General features: G+C 36.1%; 1 protein-coding gene across 1 annotated transcript in view; it reads right to left on the bottom strand.

The window, feature by feature from the left end:
- Nucleotides 1-2,391: 2,391 nt before the first annotated feature.
- The window catches only part of LOC146645226 (uncharacterized), a 34,390-nt gene continuing 15,652 nt past the window's right edge, over nucleotides 2,392-21,129 (bottom strand). Inside the window, exons 19-29 of the mRNA XM_085394324.1 lie at nucleotides 10,010-10,122; nucleotides 9,667-9,885; nucleotides 8,703-8,907; nucleotides 8,371-8,498; nucleotides 8,099-8,277; nucleotides 5,300-5,476; nucleotides 3,824-5,197; nucleotides 3,688-3,729; nucleotides 3,164-3,214; nucleotides 2,977-3,043; nucleotides 2,392-2,743 (exon numbers count right to left, since the gene is read on the bottom strand). Of these exons, the coding sequence (XP_085250450.1) occupies nucleotides 2,685-2,743; nucleotides 2,977-3,043; nucleotides 3,164-3,214; nucleotides 3,688-3,729; nucleotides 3,824-5,197; nucleotides 5,300-5,476; nucleotides 8,099-8,277; nucleotides 8,371-8,498; nucleotides 8,703-8,907; nucleotides 9,667-9,885; nucleotides 10,010-10,122 (2,614 nt within the window). The 3' untranslated portion in view covers nucleotides 2,392-2,684. The remainder of the gene's footprint in view (nucleotides 2,744-2,976; nucleotides 3,044-3,163; nucleotides 3,215-3,687; nucleotides 3,730-3,823; nucleotides 5,198-5,299; nucleotides 5,477-8,098; nucleotides 8,278-8,370; nucleotides 8,499-8,702; nucleotides 8,908-9,666; nucleotides 9,886-10,009; nucleotides 10,123-21,129) is intronic.

Here is a 21,129-nt window from a genome sequence, read left to right on the forward strand (position 1 = left end):
TAACTGGGAGGCTTAAAAACGAGCTCTCAGAAATATTGTAACATCGAGTAAGTAAATGCATGTATTTGGAAACATATACTTCTAAAAATACTTTTATTGCACCATGTTCATTCACTCATGAGCTGCTGTAACATGAATCAAATGGCTGAATTTCCAACTCAGCATGCAGTCAAGTTCTATAGTATTGCTAATGACCTACTAGGTGTGTTACGCGTCGGGAGTGAGAACGGGTTGTGCAACAGGGACACATGGAAAAGTTGCAGGACGGCGGCCCTCGAGGACTGGAGTTTGAGACCCCTGCCGTATGGTGTTCAAGCAGTTATCTACCCCACAGTGACAGCATGTCTGACTGCCTGTTCAGCATATGTAAAAATATATGATGAGTTTAAGCATGTGATGACAAACATGGTGTTTGTCATCACATGTCACATACATCTGGATGATCATTTGGAATAAACAAGAAACTAAAAACTTGTTGCTTCATCTTTTACCGTTATTATCATTATTATTATTATTGATCTTATTTTACATTTTTCATTGTTAGGCATTAGGTTTATTTTTTTTTCCTTCCAACTTCTTTTCCTCTTCCATGTTACTGTGTCAGCTTGTCAGCATCTATTTGGGGTTGGGAGCGGAACAGAAAGTAAGGAAATCCAAAGTGCCATTTAAACCAGGAGAGGTTCTTTTTCAGAAGAAGGGATTAATTCAAAAGAAATGAATTTACACAGGTGTTGTCGAGTTTGGCGGGCCACTCAAGCGGCCCTACTACGCACAAAAGAGAACAACAAACGCATCGCAGATCGGCACCGGACCCGTTCCCTGTGCAACTGTGACTGAGCAAGAAGAGTGGTGGAGAAAAGAGGAGCTGTTTGTGTGTGGAAACCCCCTCCCCTGGACTCCGGTCCCTTTCACTCCTGGACCCTGGAACCCTGGCCCTTTCCCCCAAACACCTTTGTATATATATTGCACTGTGGCAGATCACTGTAAATAAATTCACTCTTGTTCGAAAGGAGTTTGTGGTCTGCGCTTGAGTCTGTCCCTCTACTCCTCTTCAGTTCGCCTCAACATAAGCTCATCATATTCTATGATTTACTCTCAGGTGTTTGACGAGGTTAATGGTGCTGTCACAACACCTCACTGTCTTGCCACATGTATCGCAAACCGCGTCTTAGCTGTTTGTGGAGGTAAAATACATCCACACATGACTCCGTTTATGCTCAGCCATTGCTGTGAGTGTGCATGCCAGAGGCTGCTACACATTTATCCAGCCGTATTTCACAAATGACAAAGGCGTAAGAGGAAGTAGTTCCTTCCAATTTAGACGATCCGAATGATATAGTTTATTTCCACTGTTCCTGTTAATGAAACACTACAAATTTACCCCAAAGTACTAAAATATCGATATTTTAATATGAGAATCGATTCTAGAACATAAATTACTGGTATCGGAAGAATCGATATTTCAATATCGATCCGCACACCACTATTAGGAACTTTGTCTGTGTGTCATTCCAATTCAGGTTTTTATTATTTTATTTATTTATTTATTTATTTATTTATTTATTTATTTGTTTTAGGAATTTGGATTTTAGGATACTTCAAACAAATCTGCCAGATTAACAGGGTGTGTGAAGCTGGAGTTTGACACAAGATTGGTATTTTTAAAAGATTTAAATCACCAAATTCTGAATAAAAGTTTAACAAATTCAGGACATAATTAGTAATAGAAAGTAATAGAAAGCTAGTTGTATACATTATTAATCAGGATCAAAATTAAGGCATGTCAAAGCTATCCAAAAACATACCACATTAAATGCACAAAAGGCGCACAGAAAGCATACTTAGTTAATCTTTGAGTAGCCAGTAAAGATTATGAAGGTGCTAATTAGAATAACAGTTATCTGTTCTGCAAAGAAAAAAATAAATATGGGTAAAATTAACATGAGTATGAGAAATTTCAGCATTAAGATCTACCTAATGTGCAACAGTTCCCTGACATCCGTTTCATCTTTACAACACATGGCTACTTCACAAAATGCACAAAATAAAAGATTACCAGAAATTATTGAATTACAAATGAATGAAATTGTTACAGCTCAATTAACAGTTTTCATGTGGATCTTTGTGGGACTGTGTGCCATGATACATACTGACACAGAATGAAACGGCAAGATTTTGAGTAGATGTCCCCAACACAAAAACGTTTTTTTAAACAAAGGTAGTTTGTATTTCTGTGTATATTGCGAGTACAATGTTTTACTTATGTTTACATCAGACATCAAATCTACTCACTCTTTAGAATATAAGAACACTCAACTCTTTTCTTTAAAAACATCTATAGATTGATAAAAATCTATTAGTATAACTACAAATCTATGCTCTGTGCTGTGTTGATAATCATGCATGCAAATCAAAATCAAAGATGAAAACGATGACATAATTTTTTTTAAAGTTTGATTACAATTCCAAAATTTATTATGCCATTCAAAAATATTTTGGTGATCACACATATTTTTCTTTATTTGTTTTCCTTAAAAACCAAGCCAAATTCTTCTGGGATTAAATATTATATAAGCTATTAATAAAAACACAACAGATTAACTCACTGATACTATGGAAAAAAGGAACAAAGAAAAGCCTGACTTCTTGTTGGTTATCTGAATAACCACAGATTTCTGCATTCATTATGTGTTGCTAGCTGAATGTAAATCACTGGATGCACTGGATGTCATGTTGTAGCCATCTAAAAAAAACAGAGCAGTATAGTTAATCTGTGGCAAAAAATAATACACAGTAGACACTGAAGTAAGAAGTAAAATAATTGTATGAATAAATAAAATTAAAAAAATTAATTTGTGTTAATGTGCAACCCATCCAATTGTTTTCTGTGTTGGACTGCCTGATTAAGGTACAAGCACACCTAACAACACACAGCTTTTCCTGCATCTTTATGTTAATTTTTTAATTGTTATTTACCTCTTCCACGTCTCCAGTTCCTTAAAAATCGAAGTCCACTTGACGATGAGTTTCCAGCACTTGTGCTCTAAAATACAATACAAAAAACAAATCATGCAATATTTGAAAAAACAAAACAAAACAAAAAACAAGTTGGCTGAGATCCAAAAATAAGGAAAGAAAAAAGGAACACGAAAACTGTTCTTACCCCTGTCCCACTTCTGGACGGTCGTGCATATGATGATATTGCTGACCGCACCTGGTAAGTGAAATCTCAAATGTTACACTACAATGGAAGTTGCACAAGTTAGCTGTAAAAGTAAATTAATTCATGATGCCCAGCCAAACACTAAAAGGAATCTTTTTGTAAGTCTATGGTGATGTTTATCTTGCTTTTTTGTGTGCTTGTGTGGGATACGAACACATACATATAACTGTTATTTATTGAAGTGTGGGCCCACCTGCTGTTTGCTACTTTCACCATCAAGTCTGAATTAGTCATTTATATGGATTTACAGAGAAACCATGAAATGGCACTAAAAGGCAGAAGTTTGACTTGACAAGAGGATTTTAGTGTAGTATTATTACAATTCATATTCCTTTGTCAGTAAAGGTTTGTAGACATTAAGCACTTTGTTGGTTAAACCAAATTATATCATTTAACATTAATTTAAAGTAATTCAACAATAAGCACTTATTCATTAACTTGACTTAAAATTGAGCTGTACATACCTTACCATCCAGCAGTGTTCCAAACACCAAAATAAAGAAGCCCTTTTTTAAAAGACAGAGTAATGTCCGTTATCAAGGATTCAGTGATTAAAGATTCTGCTATTATGGTATAAAAAGGTAAAAAGTTTATTTGTACCTGTAGCGAATTGAAGAGTGCGAATGCAATATTGATTCCTATGTCTCTTGGATGCACCAGAAGTCCAGCTCCCAAACCCCAAGTTATTCCAAAAAATGGTGTAAGCACAGCCAAGCTCTTGACAATAACCAGTAAAACGCTCTTTTCACCTGCTTGTGCAGCAGTTGTTCCAACCCTTCTCCTTATAATTTTGTACAAAACCACAACCAGGATAATGAGATTTATCAGCACTATTGAAAGTGCAGGAATCACAAACGCCAGTAGAGCTTTGGACTCATCCCAGTTGAGCCAGCAGATTACATTTTCTCTGATATATTTGTTGTCTGGTGCAGTTGCAGCTATAGTTACTGTTGCTATGATTAGAGGAGCTCCGTAGCCTAGAGAAAATCCAATGGCCAGCATAGATGCTTTAGACAAACCCCCACCAAAGACATTAGTTGTACGGTAGAGCAGCAACAAAGCTGAGGCAAACATCCAGAAGAACAGAGCTAGGTAGAACAAATGGATAAAAAAGGTAGTTGCAGTGCATGCTGAGTGGTTTTTATGATTTGCATCTGAAATGGCTGCTCCAATTATAAACCAAATATCTGCAATCAGGAGGGACACAGCAATGTTAACTATGGAAACATGACGCAGGTAAGAGGTTTCATTCGTTCTTATTTTTCTCCATATGAGGCCTTCAATGATGAGACATATGACCAAGGAACCCATGGAAATGCCAACTCCGATGTAGGTTATATAGTCCAAAATTGGGCTAATTGGACTGTTTGGTGACATCAGGATAGAGAATGAGGTCAGGTGGTTGCAGTTGCAGGTGACAGTTCCAGTTTCATTTGTATTTACCACTTCACAGCCCTCATCGTCCCATCCTCCGAGACCATTAAGGAGACTGAAGTTCCAGAAGACACATTTTGGATCTCTCAGTGTATCATTTAAAATATCAAATGTCAAAGAGATATTATTGATTTGGCCACTGGACTGAACAAGTACAACCCTGCCACCGATGACCTTAATCGATGAATTGTCTATTTCTCTTGCAGGGAGTACATTATTCAGCGAGGCAAATGTTATCACTGTGATTGACTTATTTTTACCCTCATTCTGTGGTATTTCTATCACCACTGAAGAATTAAAATCACCAATGATAGGGTTTGTGTATATAGTTCTGTTCAAGATGATAAAAGGCGTGTCAATACCAGAATTATTGAAACTGGCAAGGTGTTTTGTTATTATTTCAAGAGACTGCAATAATGATGAACTAACGCCGTCAGGGTTAGAGATGCTATACGAGATACTTTCATTGTTTTTGTTCAGAAAGTTCCATGAGTCCCTTGCCTGATCTGTGGTGAGAACACCTGCAGTTATCAGGATATCCTACAGTAAAAAAAAAAAGTATTAGATTGAATAAACAAATACAAAATTTAAAAAAAGCATGTATTATTTAGAATACTCAAACTTCAGTAAACTAGCATGTACCTTCATTGAGTTTTCATTGATTGAGATATTGAATAATTCTGTTCTGTTGGCTACATTTCTGAGGATTTGAACAACAGCATCAATATTTTTAGGTGAGTTAACCACTTGCTCAGAATTCCCATTAGTAACATTGCTGAGCTGTTGCAAAAATGCTGGCAGTGTAGTGGCAGTCAAGACCTGCAAGAGTTGAAGAGAAAAAGTATTTAGTTTCACAATTTAACTCAATGTTTAAGTTAGAATGACAAACTTGGGCTTCCTATTTACTAATTCCTATCTCAAAGGTTTTTGTTTGTAGAAATCCTCACAGAATCTGGCTTACGTTTACTACAGTCTTTTAACCTTAATCTGCCTGCAGTTATAAACCGAACAGTGAATACCGTGTAGTGATGCGCGAATCATGAACGAATCGTTCAATACTCGAGAATCACTTTACTGACTCATGAATCATGATTCACAAGCCCAACTGACTCACTGACTCATCCCTGTTGCTGTTAGCAGCAATGTATCTAGCTTATAATTAAAATTGTGGAGAAAAACACAACATCCAGTATCGTAACAAAAAAACTTCTGCTCTGAACTGGAAGAAAAAACCCTGAGTAGAAGCTCACATCAAGAAAATAGCTCCTCGGTTCACAGTAGCATCGCTCTGCCTAAGCGAATCACTTAGGACTCGCTCACCCCCTCCCTCCTGGCTCACAGCTTCTTCTTCTTCTTGGTTGGCAACCAATGTTAAGGCGCATTACCGCCCCCTGGCTCACAGCTCAGTGGACATTTAGATGAGAAAAAATATATTTAACACATTTAAGGAAAATACTAATAAAATAAAATAAAATAAAATAAATGTTTATTAAGCAACTTTGATAGGAAATTGCTTAATTTTAGAAATGTTTTTGCTCTTTTTTGCTCTATAAAATTGTTGTTTTCTTTTAGAATCATTCATCTTAGCAGTAGGATTTACATGAAAAGGGAAACAAATTAAGTTTGATTGAAAATGTACATTTTTTGCACTCTCTGGTCAACTGACACAGTGAATCAAATGACTAAAAAACCGATTCACTTTGGTAAGTGACTCATTAAAACTCGATTCAGTAAAAAGAATCGAATTTACCATCGCTAATACCGTGTTTCATTTGTGCTTTCCATGTCTTCTGATCACAAATTGTAAATAGTGCTGTAGTGGCAAAACAAAGAAACACTACTTACTTACTTTGTGGTTATTTATTGAAAAAGTGTTTTTTTGTGCATACTTTATAAACTTAAACTACCTGCTTACTTTGTGGTTATTTATTTGACAAGTTTTATTTTTATTAAATGGGTGACAAGTTTATTTTGTATTAACAGTTTGTCTGTCATCACAAATTGTATTAACAGTTTGTCTGTCATCACAAATGGTATAAAACTGTAAAACATGTATTGCACAAAGTTAAAGGGCTTGATAAGCATTGACTCATTGCAGCTTACTTTAATTTCTGTTGTGCGGGGTTTTTTGGTGTACTGGTTATCCTTTTTTATCTTTTTTTTTCTTTTTAACTTTCTGAGGTTTGTACTATGAAGCAGAACTTTGTCTTATCCGGGTAACTTTGGGGTGAACCAGGGTTTTCTGTAGTGATGGGATTTCCGGCTCCTTTTAGAGAACCGGCTCTTTCAGCTCCCAAAACTCGAAAAGCACATACAAACTCCAAAGCACGTACAATTTAGGGGCATCTATTTGTACTTGTGGACAATATAAATTGGTTACTTTAAATTAGGGAATATTACATTTCCTACATTTTGCATTTGTATTTTACTTATTCTCAGACTATTAAACAACATCAAGGTTCCAGCTGAAAGAATAATAACTAAAACTGCGTTATGCAAATTTAAACATTTATTTAACTCTTTTTTTTCACCATTGGCACAGCACCTGCCCCAGCTCTGATGCTTTCGGAAGGAAGAGAAGACAAGCTTTATGGTGATATTTTAAGTATCATGTTAGCACAACGCATTCAGAAGGTACTGTTGTCTGAACACAGACAGAAAAATCAGCTTCTTCTAGATACTAGTTAACATGTGCAGTTCACATCACTGTAATGCTTTAACCATTTTGGGCTAGAGAGAGAATTCAAATGTTCCTTGAAAGAGGAGAATTATATCTCTAATTTTATAGCTGAAACTTAGTTAACTTAGTAGTTGTGATGTTTGACGTTAGGGCAATTGAATCCAAATAATGGAAAGAATCCCTGTATATATTTAACTTACTTTGTAGTACATAGAGCCCTGGAACTTGAAACTAACACTAGAAAACTAAAGTCAACTAAAACTCAAGTATGTTCACCAAGAAATAAAAACACCACTTAATCCTAAGACCATGATCGTTTTGCTGTCTAACAGGATACCATCCATTTGGAAACTGGTTGAAGGAGCTGTAATAATTTGAGAGGTGGATTCATCTTCCATTATAGCCCAGAATAGAATCAACAGGATTGTGTTGAGAACCATTTATATTTTACATTACATGGTCATTTCCATCATCAGCAAAATTGAAATGTAGAGTAGAAAAAATTAGTCATTTAAGAGCCTATCTTACCATTTGATATAATCTAGTTTTGAAATTTATAGTCACAGTTGTCAAGTAAAACACATAGCAAATTAACTTTAATTAAAAGAGTAACTTAAAGAGAGGTTTGTGTAATATTTTTGTGGCTTCACTTAGGTGAACTTTCTAAACTCTTTAAAATATGTAATATTGTGATTTATCTCTAAGGTACATTTTCCACAATACAAAGAACTAAAAAGAACATGGCAGTTTATATAAGTCACCTCAGATTGGTCAAGCAGCTCCTTAATGGGTTGCAGTATGCAGGTGTCTCGTATTTCAGTATATGTTGTGATGTTGCACAATGCACTCTTTTCTCCTTCCTCATTGTTTGCACAGGGTATTCTGGCTCTGGAGTCACTAACTGCCTTTCCAAATTCTTTATCATCACACATTTGAGGATCTAATAAAACAAAACCAAAAAAAAGACCTTATTAAATGTAGATAATTTTTAACCTGAATTTAATAAATTGCTTTATAATGTGTTAATACTCACTTCCTTTGTAAAACCTGAGTGTTATTGTTTCTTTGAATTCAGGATAGGTAGTTGATTGACAGGTAATTGTATCCTGCTCTTTGTCTGTACAGCTATCAGTTTTATATTGATAGGAAATGCTTTTTTTTTACCTTTGGATAAATCGCAGAAACAACAAAGTCAATATGAATAGCAATACAAGCTAAACATTCAGATCTGATGTAATATTAATCAGACTAGTTTTTAAAAAGTTTTGTCTCATATTAGTAAATAACGTAAGTATTGCAAGATGAGCAGAGAAATTATTTCCCAATAGCTGATTTGCATTTTGTTGATTCTTTGTTTCAGATTTACCGCTAATATTCACGTTTGTGAAATTAATATTGTAGTCATTGTTGACAGTGCAGCTTAGTGGCACATTTTGACCACTACAATTCAAAAATTTTTGAATTGGGTCCACTCTGATCAAGGGTTTCTCTTTGAGTGTGAAGGCTCCATTGGATCGTTGGCGATAAAATGATTCATCCTTTTCCCGTATGAGCCTACATTCATAATTTCCTGGAATGAAAGTAAATTATTATATACATAAATAAAATAGTGTTGCCAAACAAAAATAATAATATATGGGTTGACAGTGTCACTTATTTCTGTATTATACAGTTGTAATATGGCTGGTTCTCCTATGCAGATTCAGTGTTTCCTACAAAAAAGCAATAATGTAGCTGATAACGAGTTTTTGCTCCATTTTGTTTCAAGAATACCATTCTCTGTCTAGCAACATTTTATTTTACTGTTATATTATTAAGAGCTCAGCAACCACTTATTTCCAAATTTAAATAGGATTTCTAATATGAATTAGTTGACATCTGTGTTCACACAAGTACACATTTACACTGGCACTTGTAATTTGGTATTTCTTTCTCTTGAGAAAGGCTTGTGCAACAGCAATGGTTTAACTATTTAAATCAAATGATTTCAGTCCTTCTGCACTAATATTGATTGCTCCATTGCAGTAACAACGTTTTCCTTAACCCTCTGGGGTTGCAGCGACCCAGCGACTCCATTTCAACTTGGGTCAGAAGTGCGGACTTCAAACTATATACCAGATTTTAAATTGTGTCGATAGGCCACGTAAAAGAGTTATGATAAAAGATACATGTGATGCTTTTTTCTGAACCAAACAAGTTTTACCCTTAAGCCAATCAGAATGTTGTAATTGCACTTGCTGAATCACTAAAAAATGCTGAGACTGCACTCGCATTTTAAATGTATATGATTTGTGAATTTCCCCATGGAATGCAGTTGTTTGCTTCTTACCACTGTCAGCACGAATGAACTGTGACACAGATAAGACTGAGTGACTGTTGTTTTTTGAAATGGTATGTACTCCATCTGCAACTATGACATTGCCATCACGTCTCCACTCTGCTCTCCAGTCAGTACCAAAGAGATCCAATGGTGGATGGCCACATGTTACATTGACTTTATCCTCCCAAAATCCACTACCTTCAATTTTAAAATCCAGAAAACGTGGCTCTATAAAAATGAACATAAATATAAAAAAATGATTAAACAATCATCTGATCTCATGTGTTTTTTGATATGACATTAAACATATATGTAAAATTGAATAAAATCACAAATGTAGACAAGTGCTTACCATCTGATATCATAGAGTAGATTTTTGCTAGCTGGTCAAAAATTCCATTGTTTAGTGTTTGGATGACTGTAGTAGCAGCAGTGACATTATATTCAGCGATGGTGCTTCCACTCCTATAATATGGAAAAGGATTGGAAACGCTAACATTTCTGGCATGTAATGTACATTTTCACTCTCACACCTACAGATAAGTCAATGATAGTTGAGTCATAGTTTTATATTTTCAGTCTACTAGCACTTGGAATCCAATCCCCTAAATAGCTTTGCACTATACTTAACTTAAAAAGAATTCTCCAAAAACCTCACATTTTTCTTCAATTTACGAGTTAGTAGTTTACCATTTGGTAAAATCAAGTTATTATTATTATTATTATTATTATTATTATTATTATTATTATGATGACCACAACATATTACTCAAATGACTGGAGAACTGGGCAGGTCTTTCAGGAACTGTACTAAACTGGTTCAAAACATACGTAGAAAACAGGAAATACTTTGTATCAATAGGTAACTTCACATCTGAGCAGACAAGTATCACATGTGGAGTTCCCCAAGGTTCCATCTTGGGACCCCTTCTGTTTAACATTTACATGCTCCCACTGGCACAGATTATAAAGAACAACAAAATAAACTACCACAGCTATGCAGATGACACACAAATATATATCACAATGTCGCCAGGAGACCGAGGCCCTGTACAGGCTCTTGGTAAATGCATTGAGGAAATTAATGACTGGTTGTGCCACAATTTTCTCCAGCTAAACAAAAACAAAACTGAGGTAATAGTCTTTGGCACCAAAGAAAAACGATTACAGGTCACCAGAGAACTTCAATCTATACACCTAAAAACCACAAACCAGGCGAGAAATTTGGGTGTAGTTATGGATGCAGACCTAAACTTAGAAAAACACATTAAGACAATAACAAAATCAGCTTACTATCACCTCAAGAATATATCAAGGATAAAAGATCTGATGTCTCAACAGGACCTGGAAAAACTAGTCCATGCATTCATCTTTAGTAGGCTTGATTACTGTAACAGCATCTTTACAGGTCTACCTAAAAAATCCGTCAGACAGCTCATTCAGAACTCTGCTGCTCGAGTCCTCACTAAGACCAAAAAAGTGGACCACATCAGTCCAGCTCTGAGGTCTTTACACTGGCTGCCTGTCCGTCAGAGGATAGACTTTAAAGTTCTGATGCTGGTCTATAAAGCTCTGAATGGTTTAGGACCAAAATACATCAGTGACCTCCTGACCCAGTATGAACCTTCCAGATCCCTCAGGTCATCTGGATCTGGTCTTTTATCAGTTCCCAGAGTCAGAACCAGACACGGAGAAGCTGCATTCAGCTTTTATTCTCCTTATATCTGGAACAAACTCCCAGAAAGCCTCAGATCAGCTGAAACACTCAGTTTATTTAAATCCAGGTTGAAGACTCACCTATTCTCAGCTACATTTTAATAAAGCACCAAATCCACACTTTGATTGATTGATTGATTGATTGAATCTTTATTTTGAACATGTTGAAAAAGTATAAAAAAAATAGAATTAAAAGAGACAAATGAACAAAGCAAACAAAAGGAAAACGAGCAACCACAACTCCAAATAACGTCCATGTTCAAAAAGGAGCAGGAAGAAGCATAAGCTTATTTAATCCCACCCCTTTTCCACTATCTAGTATCAATAGACTACAGAAATACCTCCTTGCAATTACATTATATGTTATGTGTAATTTTTTTTTTTTTTTTAAATATATACACATATATGTTTCTATCTATCCATACATACGTATTAGGGGTGCAACGATATTCGTATCGATATTGAACCGTTCGATACAGTGCTTTCGGTTCGGTACCCATATGTATCGAACAATACAATTTTTTTCAAATTTTTTTTTTTTTCAATTTTTTTTTTTTTTTGTGTCCCGTTTGGATCTATAGCCATCAGAATTGTTGTCTTGAGGCCAAGAAAGATGCCAAGAGGATTTATTTTAAGTGGATCATCATATTGGTCCATTTGATTGACCTTTATTATAATTATGAATTTATTTTATTTTCAGTTGCAAACGGGACAGACATGACTGTGGGATAGGACAGGGGGAAAGAATGAAAGAAAGAGGGGGAGAGAAAGAAAGAAAACCAAAGGGGAGAAAAAAAAAAGAACAATACAAAATTTGTAATTTATTTTATCAACTTTCCTTCTGACGATGCTGTCTGTGTTGAGCGCTCAGTGAATCTGCATTTGACTACTCCGCCTAGGCTCGAGAGTGCAGCCTAGGCGGAGTAGTCGAACGCAGATTCACTGAGCACTCAACACAGACAGCATCGTCAGAAGGAAGAGCGCAGGGCAAGCTAGCGAGACAGAAGTGGACCTCCCCACCCTCATTCAGATCTGGCGTTTGGAATTATTTTGGTTTTCATGTGACGTATGACCCTGAAGGTAAGCGAGTCATGGACTAAAGTAAAACAGTATGTTGGATGTGCCATGCAATGCTCAATTACATGGGTGGGAGCTAGTGTGTTAGCGCAGTTAGCTCGTTAACGTGTTGGCCGTCTAGCCCCTCTGTATAGGGTAGCTCGTTAACGGAGATTTGCCGTGTTGTGGCGTTAAGGTTATTTCAACGAGATTAACCTGAAAGCACTAGTGGGAACACAACGAATATGACTGCACATTTACACCGACATCATCCTAGTGCAAAGACAAAAACAACAAGCATGCATGCTACAAACTTTAGCCGAGTCATTTAGACAGCTGTTAGCACAGGATTCTCCTTATGGAGACCTGATATGTTTAATATGCTGCTGAGAATAGGGCTGCTCGATTATGGCAAAAATGATAATCACGATTATTTTCACTGAAATTGAGATCACGATTATTTGACGATATTTATTTAACCCTTTAAGACCTACTATAGAACCAAGTCCACCAGAGCTTATATTATTTTTTTACATGCTGTAGTGCCATTTGTGGGAGCATTTCAAGTTGCTATACATCAATACAACTGTTATAGCCCATATTTTAATAATATGTATGCATTAAGTCCATAGTAATTACATAAATTGCAAAAAAGTGCAATAAACTACAAAAAAAATTGAAAATCGCTTTTGTTTTGTTTACATATATTTCTACTTGGAGAAATTTAAGAGGTTTATCCCTCAAAACTTTAAATACAATAAAGTTGCAAAAAATAGTTTCCCACCACAGGAAATTTATTTTGAGTGTCTTCATAGTTTTATTTTGGAGATACAGCAATTTTTATACACTGCAGGAAAAACAAAAAACAATCCTATGATGCAAATTTGCAAAGAAAACAGCAGGTGCATCATTTCACTGTGGGAAGTGTTACGAACAGCTGATAGGAACGGCAAAGCGTGTTTCTGGAATATTATGCTTTTGTTCCTGCAAGCGCTTTTTATGCAATTTTTGCAAAGCTATATGTGGAAGGAAATCGTGACCGAGGACAAGCTGATGGCATCAGATGTAAGTACAACTCCTCCGGTTTCATATGCAAAACAAATTATTGCGCTAGCTTACATGGTTCAGGTTCTACAGGGATTTAACAATAGTTACACAAAACGGAGCGTGCAGCTCTGACCGGCTTTAAAGGGTTAACAATGACTTTAAAAAAATAATATAAAATAGTGTGCAACACCACTGAAGTTTGTTTTTAAACTCTCTTTTCAACCAACGGCAGTCACTCTCCAAATAACTTCTGCTTAGCTTTCCGAGCTTCCCTCGGGTCCTCTTAATCAGCGGTCTCCAACCTTTTTTGCGCCACGGACGGTTTATGCCCAACAATATTTTCACGGACCGGCCTTTAAGGTGTCGCGGATAAATGAGGGAGGGGCTAATAATCGGCTCAGTCATTTTTAATGATCGTTGAAAGCCCAGATCGTAATCGTGATTAAAATTCGATTAATTGAGCAGCCCTAGCTGAGAATATAGCCCAGAAGAAGCGGATAGTATAGCTTTTATTTTGGAAAGAGACATTTCTCTGTAATAGACTCTCTTTTCCAAAGATGAGTGATTCCTCAATCAGATACAGGGCTCGCAATATCGCTAGCCCGACGTCCCGGGGCTATCTCTCCCCTGCCTGTCGGGCTATTGTAGGAAGGAAAAATATATGTCAATGCTTTTGCATTCTTTCAGAAATGTAGCTGGGTAATTATGTCATTGGGTGAGCCACTGTCAATATGTGACATATTGAAATCGTGTTTGAATTTGCGCTTGTTTTTTTGCTTTCACTTTGCAATCGCGCGAACTGTGTATAGAGAGCGACAGCACTGATCTGTGAGTGATGATAATTTGTGCACCAATTCCTCTGACATCGTCTTATTAATTGTTAGCTTACTATGCAAACATGACAAGTGAAATCTCCCGCAGCTTAAACATGTGAGAGGTTGATCGCGCAGAGAATCGCTGAGCTTATGTGAGTGCGGCAGGATATATATTTCACTACGATGACCTGGATGATTGAGAACCTTCACAGACAGATATATATTTTAGTTCTGCTGAGCCAAATAAGACAGGTCAGGGTGAAGAAGTGACAGCCAAAGAAAAGCTTACCACAAAACGGAGAAGTTATGACAAATCAGACTATAAGGCAAAAAGAAAGTGCAGCTTTATGGTTTCATGGACAAAAGAATTTCTGTGGCTGCAATATGACGAGCTAAAAAACAACACGCACAAGGGTTAGGGTTAAATTTAAAAACTGTACTTTTGTGTTAAAATATATATTTATAATTTTAATAAATGACAAATTAAAAGGCATGAGCATTTTTTTTTTGTATCGAAAAAATATCGAACCGTGACACCAAAGTATCGAACCGAACCGTGAATTTTGTGTATCGTTGCACCCCTAATACGTATATACACACATACGCACATATACACATTTTCAATAACCCCATTAACACCTCAAGGATACACAGCCTACAATTATAATTATATTATATTATTTATATATATATATATATATATATATATATATATATATATATACACACATACACCCATACCAACAAACCCGTGCATGCGCACACACATGAAAATATTAGACAAGAACACCCTATCAAATCTCTACCTTTTCCCTGTACCCTGTAAAAACCGTATCCTTAAACCGCTTTTTAAACTGCGCCATGCTTGGACATTGCTTCATATCTTTACTTAGTCTGTTCCACAGCTTCACTCCACACACAGAGATGCAAAATTTTTTTAATGTTGTACGGATACGAGGATGTTTTAAATTTAATTCCCCCCTCAAATTGTATCCCCGTTCCCTTTTAGAAAACATTTTTAGAATATTGTCAGGAAGCAGGTTATTTATTGCTTTATATATAATTTGTGCTGTGAGAAAATGAACCAGATCTGTGAATTTTAGAATTTTTGATTTTAAGAATAGTGGATTTGTATGATCTCTGTAACCAGTTTTATGGATTATCCTTATGGCCCTTTTTTGTAATATAAAGATTGATGATAGCGAACATTTGTAAGTATTGCCCCAAACCTCTGCACAGTAATTCAAATACGGTGCAATCAGGGAACAATAGAGAATGTGGAGTGATTTGTGGTCCAGAATGTGTTTTACTTTACTCAAGATTGAGACACTTCTTGAAATTTTGTTATGTATATGATTTATATGAGACTTCCAGTTTAATTTATCATCTATAATCACACCAAGAAACTTATGTTCAAGTACTCTTTCAATTTCCACACCATCTACATGAATCTGCACTTGTGCATTTCTAAGGGAATTCCCAAATAAGATAATTTTAGTTTTACTTAGATTTAGCGATAGTTTGTTCCTGTTAAACCATTTTTTAATTTTGCACATTTCTGAAGTAATTGTATCCAGCAGCTCCTTTAGATTCCCCCCAGAACAAAAAATAGTTGTGTCATCTGCAAATAATACAAATTTTAATATATCAGATGCCTTACAAATATCATTTATATAAATAATAAATAATTTTGGACCCAGTACAGAGCCTTGTGGAACACCACAAGCAATGTCCAAGCATGATGAGGAATGGACACCCAGCTTCACAAATTGTTTCCGGTCACTTAAATAATTTTTCACCCATTGCAGTACAACCCCCCTAATCCCATACCGTTCCAGTTTATTAATTAATATGTCATGATTGATTGTGTCGAATGCTTTCTTGAGATCCAGAAATACTCCAGCTGCATACTGTTTCTGATCTATAGCATTCGTAATCTCCTCAATTGATTCGATTAATGCCAGAGATGTTGATCTTTTTGATCTGAATCCATATTGACTGTCAGAGAGTAATTTATATTTATCTAAGAATTTGTCTAATCGTTTATTAAACAGGTTTTCTAGGATTTTGGAGAATTGTGGTAGTAAAGAAACAGGCCTGTAATTTGTGAAGTGGCGTCTATCCCCGGTTTTATACAGCGGCACAACTTTAGCTATTTTCATTTTGTTTGGCACTTTTCCCGTCTGAAATGATAAGTTGCAAATATATGTTAGAGGTCCTACAATTCCTTCAATGACCTTCTTGACGATTTTCATGTCAATATCATTACAATCAGTAGATGTTTTATATTTACACATGTGTACAATGTCAATTATTTCTTTTTCCTCCACTGATGTGAGGAACATTGAGTTAGGGTTCCTATCAATCAGGTTTTCACTACATTCTACTGATGGCAGTGACTCAGGAATTTGTTCTGCCAGTTTTGGTCCAATATTTACAAAATAATGATTAAAGCTGTTGACCTTATCAGCAGTGTTTTCCATAATATTGCCATTATCGATAAAGTATTGTGGATAACTTTGTTGTCCAGAATTATTTTTAATGATACCGTTTAAAACATCCCATATTCCTTTCATATTATGTTTATTGTTGTTCAATATTTTACTATAATACTCCTTTCTACATACACGTATAATATTGGTCAACTTATTTTTGTATTTTTTATATTTATTTTCAGCATCTTTTGTTCTTTGTTTTAGGTATTCCCTATAGAGTGTATTTTTCTTTTTACATGCATTTTGTAAACCCTTAGTGAGCCATGGTCTATCTGAATATTTGTGCTTTCTGTTGTATTTTATTGTTGGACAGTTTTTATCGTACAACTCCATGAATATTCTTAAAAATATGCCATATGCAATATCAATATCAGCTTCTTTGTACACATTGTCCCAGTCCTGATTTAATAGATCGTTCTTAAATGCAGTCATAGTGTCATGGTCCGCGGCCCGGCGTCTGAGGTGCTGATGGGATGCCCACTCCCGTGGGCGTGGCCGCTGACTCCACACCTGCATCCCATCCCAGGCGATCACCAGGTGGACCATTTAATCCTGCCCAGCCTGCTGCTCCACGCCAGTCCGTAATCGTCCTTCAGCGATCACTGCTCGGCGTGTTTTGAGTCACCAGCCTGTCCACCTGCCTGTCCAGAATTTGGATCACGATCAACCCCAGCCGCCTCGCCCTTTCTGGAGCTTCTCCCCACGGACCCTCACCCCTCCCTCCGGTTCCCTTGGCCCCGCTATCATCGTAAGACGCGTACACTACCTCCCCTCGTATGCTGCCGGTTTACCCGCACCCCAATAATCTTTTTTTCTTTTTCTGTTTCAGCCTCCCACGGTCCCGCTCTCGGCATTTCCTGCGCGATTCTTCTCCCGGTCCCTCGGTTTCTCTGGTTCCGTGCGTTTTCTCCCTTCTACTCTCCCGGGACACTCTCAGTTATAATAAAGTTTATTTTTTCTCTCGTACCGCTGTGTGTGTGTTCTGCTCCTGGGTCCAGCTTGTGTGTTGAACTTCGGTTCTTGACACATAGTTTCTTCTGTCCTTACACGTCTGTATCTCAGTTGTTCTTCATGCTGATTTTTCTTATAATTAGTGTCATAAACTGCATAAACTGGTAGGTGATCACTGATGTCATTAATTAATAATCCGCTCACAATGTTGTTTTCCATATTGTTAGTGAAAATATTGTCAAGTAAGGTGGCACAATGTGGTGTAATTCTGCTAGGCCTGGTTATTTTAGGATGTAAACTCAAACTGTACATAGTGTTTAGGAATTCGTCGGTCATTTTATGCTTTTTTGGATTCAACAGGTCAATATTAAAATCACCACAGATAAACATAACTTTTTGATTTGTTTTAGAGAATATTTCCTCTATGAAGTCATTAAATACTTGAATACTAGAGCCAGGTGTTCTATATATACAGCTAATTATTAAATTTTTTTCTTTTTCCTTATAAATTTCAATTGTTATACATTCTAGTAAATTATCAATTACAGTTGTCATACTTTCTACCACCTTGTAGTTTAGGTTTTTATCCACATACACAGCTACTCCCCCTCCACTCTTGGTCCTTCTTTTTACAAAATTCACTTCATATCCCTCCAGCCCAAAGTCCATTCCTTTCTCCGCATTGATCCATGTTTCAGAAATGGCAATAATTCCAAATGGATTTGCCAACTCATTTAGATATTCCTTTATATTGTTGAAGTTGGCATACAGACTTCTGCTATTAAAATGGATTATTGATAATTTATTTTCCGTGTTAATGGTGTGCTTAAACTGTTCATCAGTGAAGTAGCAGCAGTTACAGCTGATGTTGTAGAAGAAAACTTTTAAGCTTAAATTTCAAAACTTACATTTAACTACTGATTTTATCTATTGTTCTGATTTTATCTGTTTTGATTTTATATACTGTTTTGTTTGTTTGTTAATTAGTTTGTTTGTTTGCTTGTTTTAATCAATTTTAAATCATGCTTTTTATTTGTTTTTGTTTCTAATGTCTCTGTAAAGCACTTTGAATCACATTGTTGTTGAATTGTGCTATACAGATAAACTTGCCTTGCCTTGCCTTATTATTATTAATAATAATAATAATAATAATAATAATAATAATAATAATAATAATAATAATAATAATAATAATACATTTTATTTATAGGTGCCTTTAAGACCCCCAAGGTCACCTTACAATAATACAACAATACAATATAATAAAGTATAGCAAAACAAAATTTAAACATAAGGTTAAAAAAAAAACAAGCACGAAAGTATATAAACAAGTATAAAAGGGTATGGAGTTCTGAATAGATGGGTTTTGAGACGTGTTTTAAAAGTACAGAGAGAGTTTGTAGTTTGAAGAGCTGGTGGAAGTGCATCTAAAGTCTTGGGGCAGAGCAACTAAAAGTCCTGTTAGAGAATTGTGCATCAATATGGTTGTCATTGTGCAAGATGATTAGATCTTTAGCAAGGTGATTAGATCTTTAGCAAGAATGCTCAGCTCTGTTTTCTAAACACTGGTTCGTTAAAATGTTACGCCATATATGGGGTGACTGAGGATATTGGTGACATCACATGCTCACACATCGCAGACACACACGTCCCATGTTCACAGGTGGGTGTCTTATCTGTCGCATGATTAATGAGATGTTTGTGTAAATACTGATGTTAATAAAAGGACTGTGAGAGGGGTCCCAGAGTTTGGAGTTGGCTGAGATCAGATGAAGAGCTCAGGCTCCCCTTGCAGCAAGTAAAAGACAAAAAGCACTGTGGTCGTACACAAATGATTGGTCTCTGAGCCAGCGGTGTTTAAGTGTTAGACCCAACAGGTCTGTAGTCAGGCATACATATGGAGAAGATCAGATAAATATGGAGGAGCGAGGTTATGAAGCTCTTTGAAAGTAAGAAGCAGGATCTTGAAATTGACACAGAGGTGAATTGGAAGGAAATGGAGCTGTTTAAGGAAGGAAAGGAAATTGGATCGATACTTTGCTTTTATCGTTCAAGTTGAATATGTAGACCTTTTTTCCTTTGGAAAAAATAAACCTCAACCATGCACAATGAAAAATGTCTGAACCTTTTTGTGTGCTCTACAGACAGAAACACTGACATATACCAGGTCGCCAAAAACCCAGTTTCAAAACACATGTAGATCACAGTGATCACAATCACAGTGATATAGTGGTGATTAAAATGTGTTCAGAGATTTCATCTCATAAGTCACGGCACACTACCCTTTCCCCAGTTAGCTGCCTGATTGCCTTTGTAGTGTGGCAGAGCACTTCTGTGAATGAGTGAAAGTGTGAATGTTGAATGTTTTTGTTGAAATATCCAGGCAAGTATATACATGTAAAATGAAAAGATATACGTGTTCAAATAGCGTCAATTAACACACAACTTCAGGTTTTTTAATTTCTATGTGATTATTCTTATAACTAAACAATGAGAACAAGTAGTCTGATGTCCTGTAATCATTATGAAGCTATAATTTGAAATACAATAACACATTAAGTTTTTGAACAAAGTATTGGTATTGGTTGAAAAGGAGACTCTGGGTTGCTGCATCTTGTTGCTGTTTCATCTTAAATTGGTCATGCGATTTTGACGTGCCGGCGTGTCCGTCGACCCCAGTGGGTTAAATAATTTTTTGAATAATAATTTTGAAAAATATTTCTTCATGTCATTATGCAGGCCGCAAGTAGGGGTGACATGGGCTGCAAGATTGAGACCCAGGCATTAGATCCTCTTAATGCATTTTTGTTTGGGTTTCCACTGGCGTGGAATTACCAAAAATAGAGAGGGCATTGCCTAACATATGAAACAGGAAAAGACCGCTGTGTAATTCCTTTATTTGTAACTGTATTCTGAATATCATCATTTTAAATGGTAACTGTAATGGAATACAGTTACTCATATTCTGTATTTCAAATACGTAACGCTGGTACATGTATTCCGTTACTCCCCAGCACTGCTTAGTTGCAACAAGTGGTTATTTGAGTTGCTGTTTCCCTCCTATCTGCTCAAAGCAGTTAGGGCACTTTCCTCTGAGCTTTGATATTAGCAATGCATTTTTAAAATTCATTCATTTATTTATTTATTTATTTATTTATTTATTTATTTATTACAGAGAACTGTCGCTCACTAGATACACAATATTGCCAAAGGTTTTCACTCCCCCACTTAAATCTTGGGCGCAAGCATTTCCCTACATGTTGAACTGTGTATGTGACAAATAAAATCTGAATTTGAACTCTAGCATTTGTGAAAAAATGGGTCATTCTCAGTGAATTCTAGAATGGTACAGCTGTGAACCTTTCTTAGTACTGAATATTCTAGAGACAATT

The sequence above is a fragment of the Rhamphochromis longiceps genome, linkage group LG20, assembly GCF_057381845.1.
Source record: "Rhamphochromis longiceps isolate RC_006_pf linkage group LG20, R_longiceps_female_GT1.1, whole genome shotgun sequence".
Lineage (NCBI taxonomy): Eukaryota > Metazoa > Chordata > Actinopteri > Cichliformes > Cichlidae > Rhamphochromis > Rhamphochromis longiceps.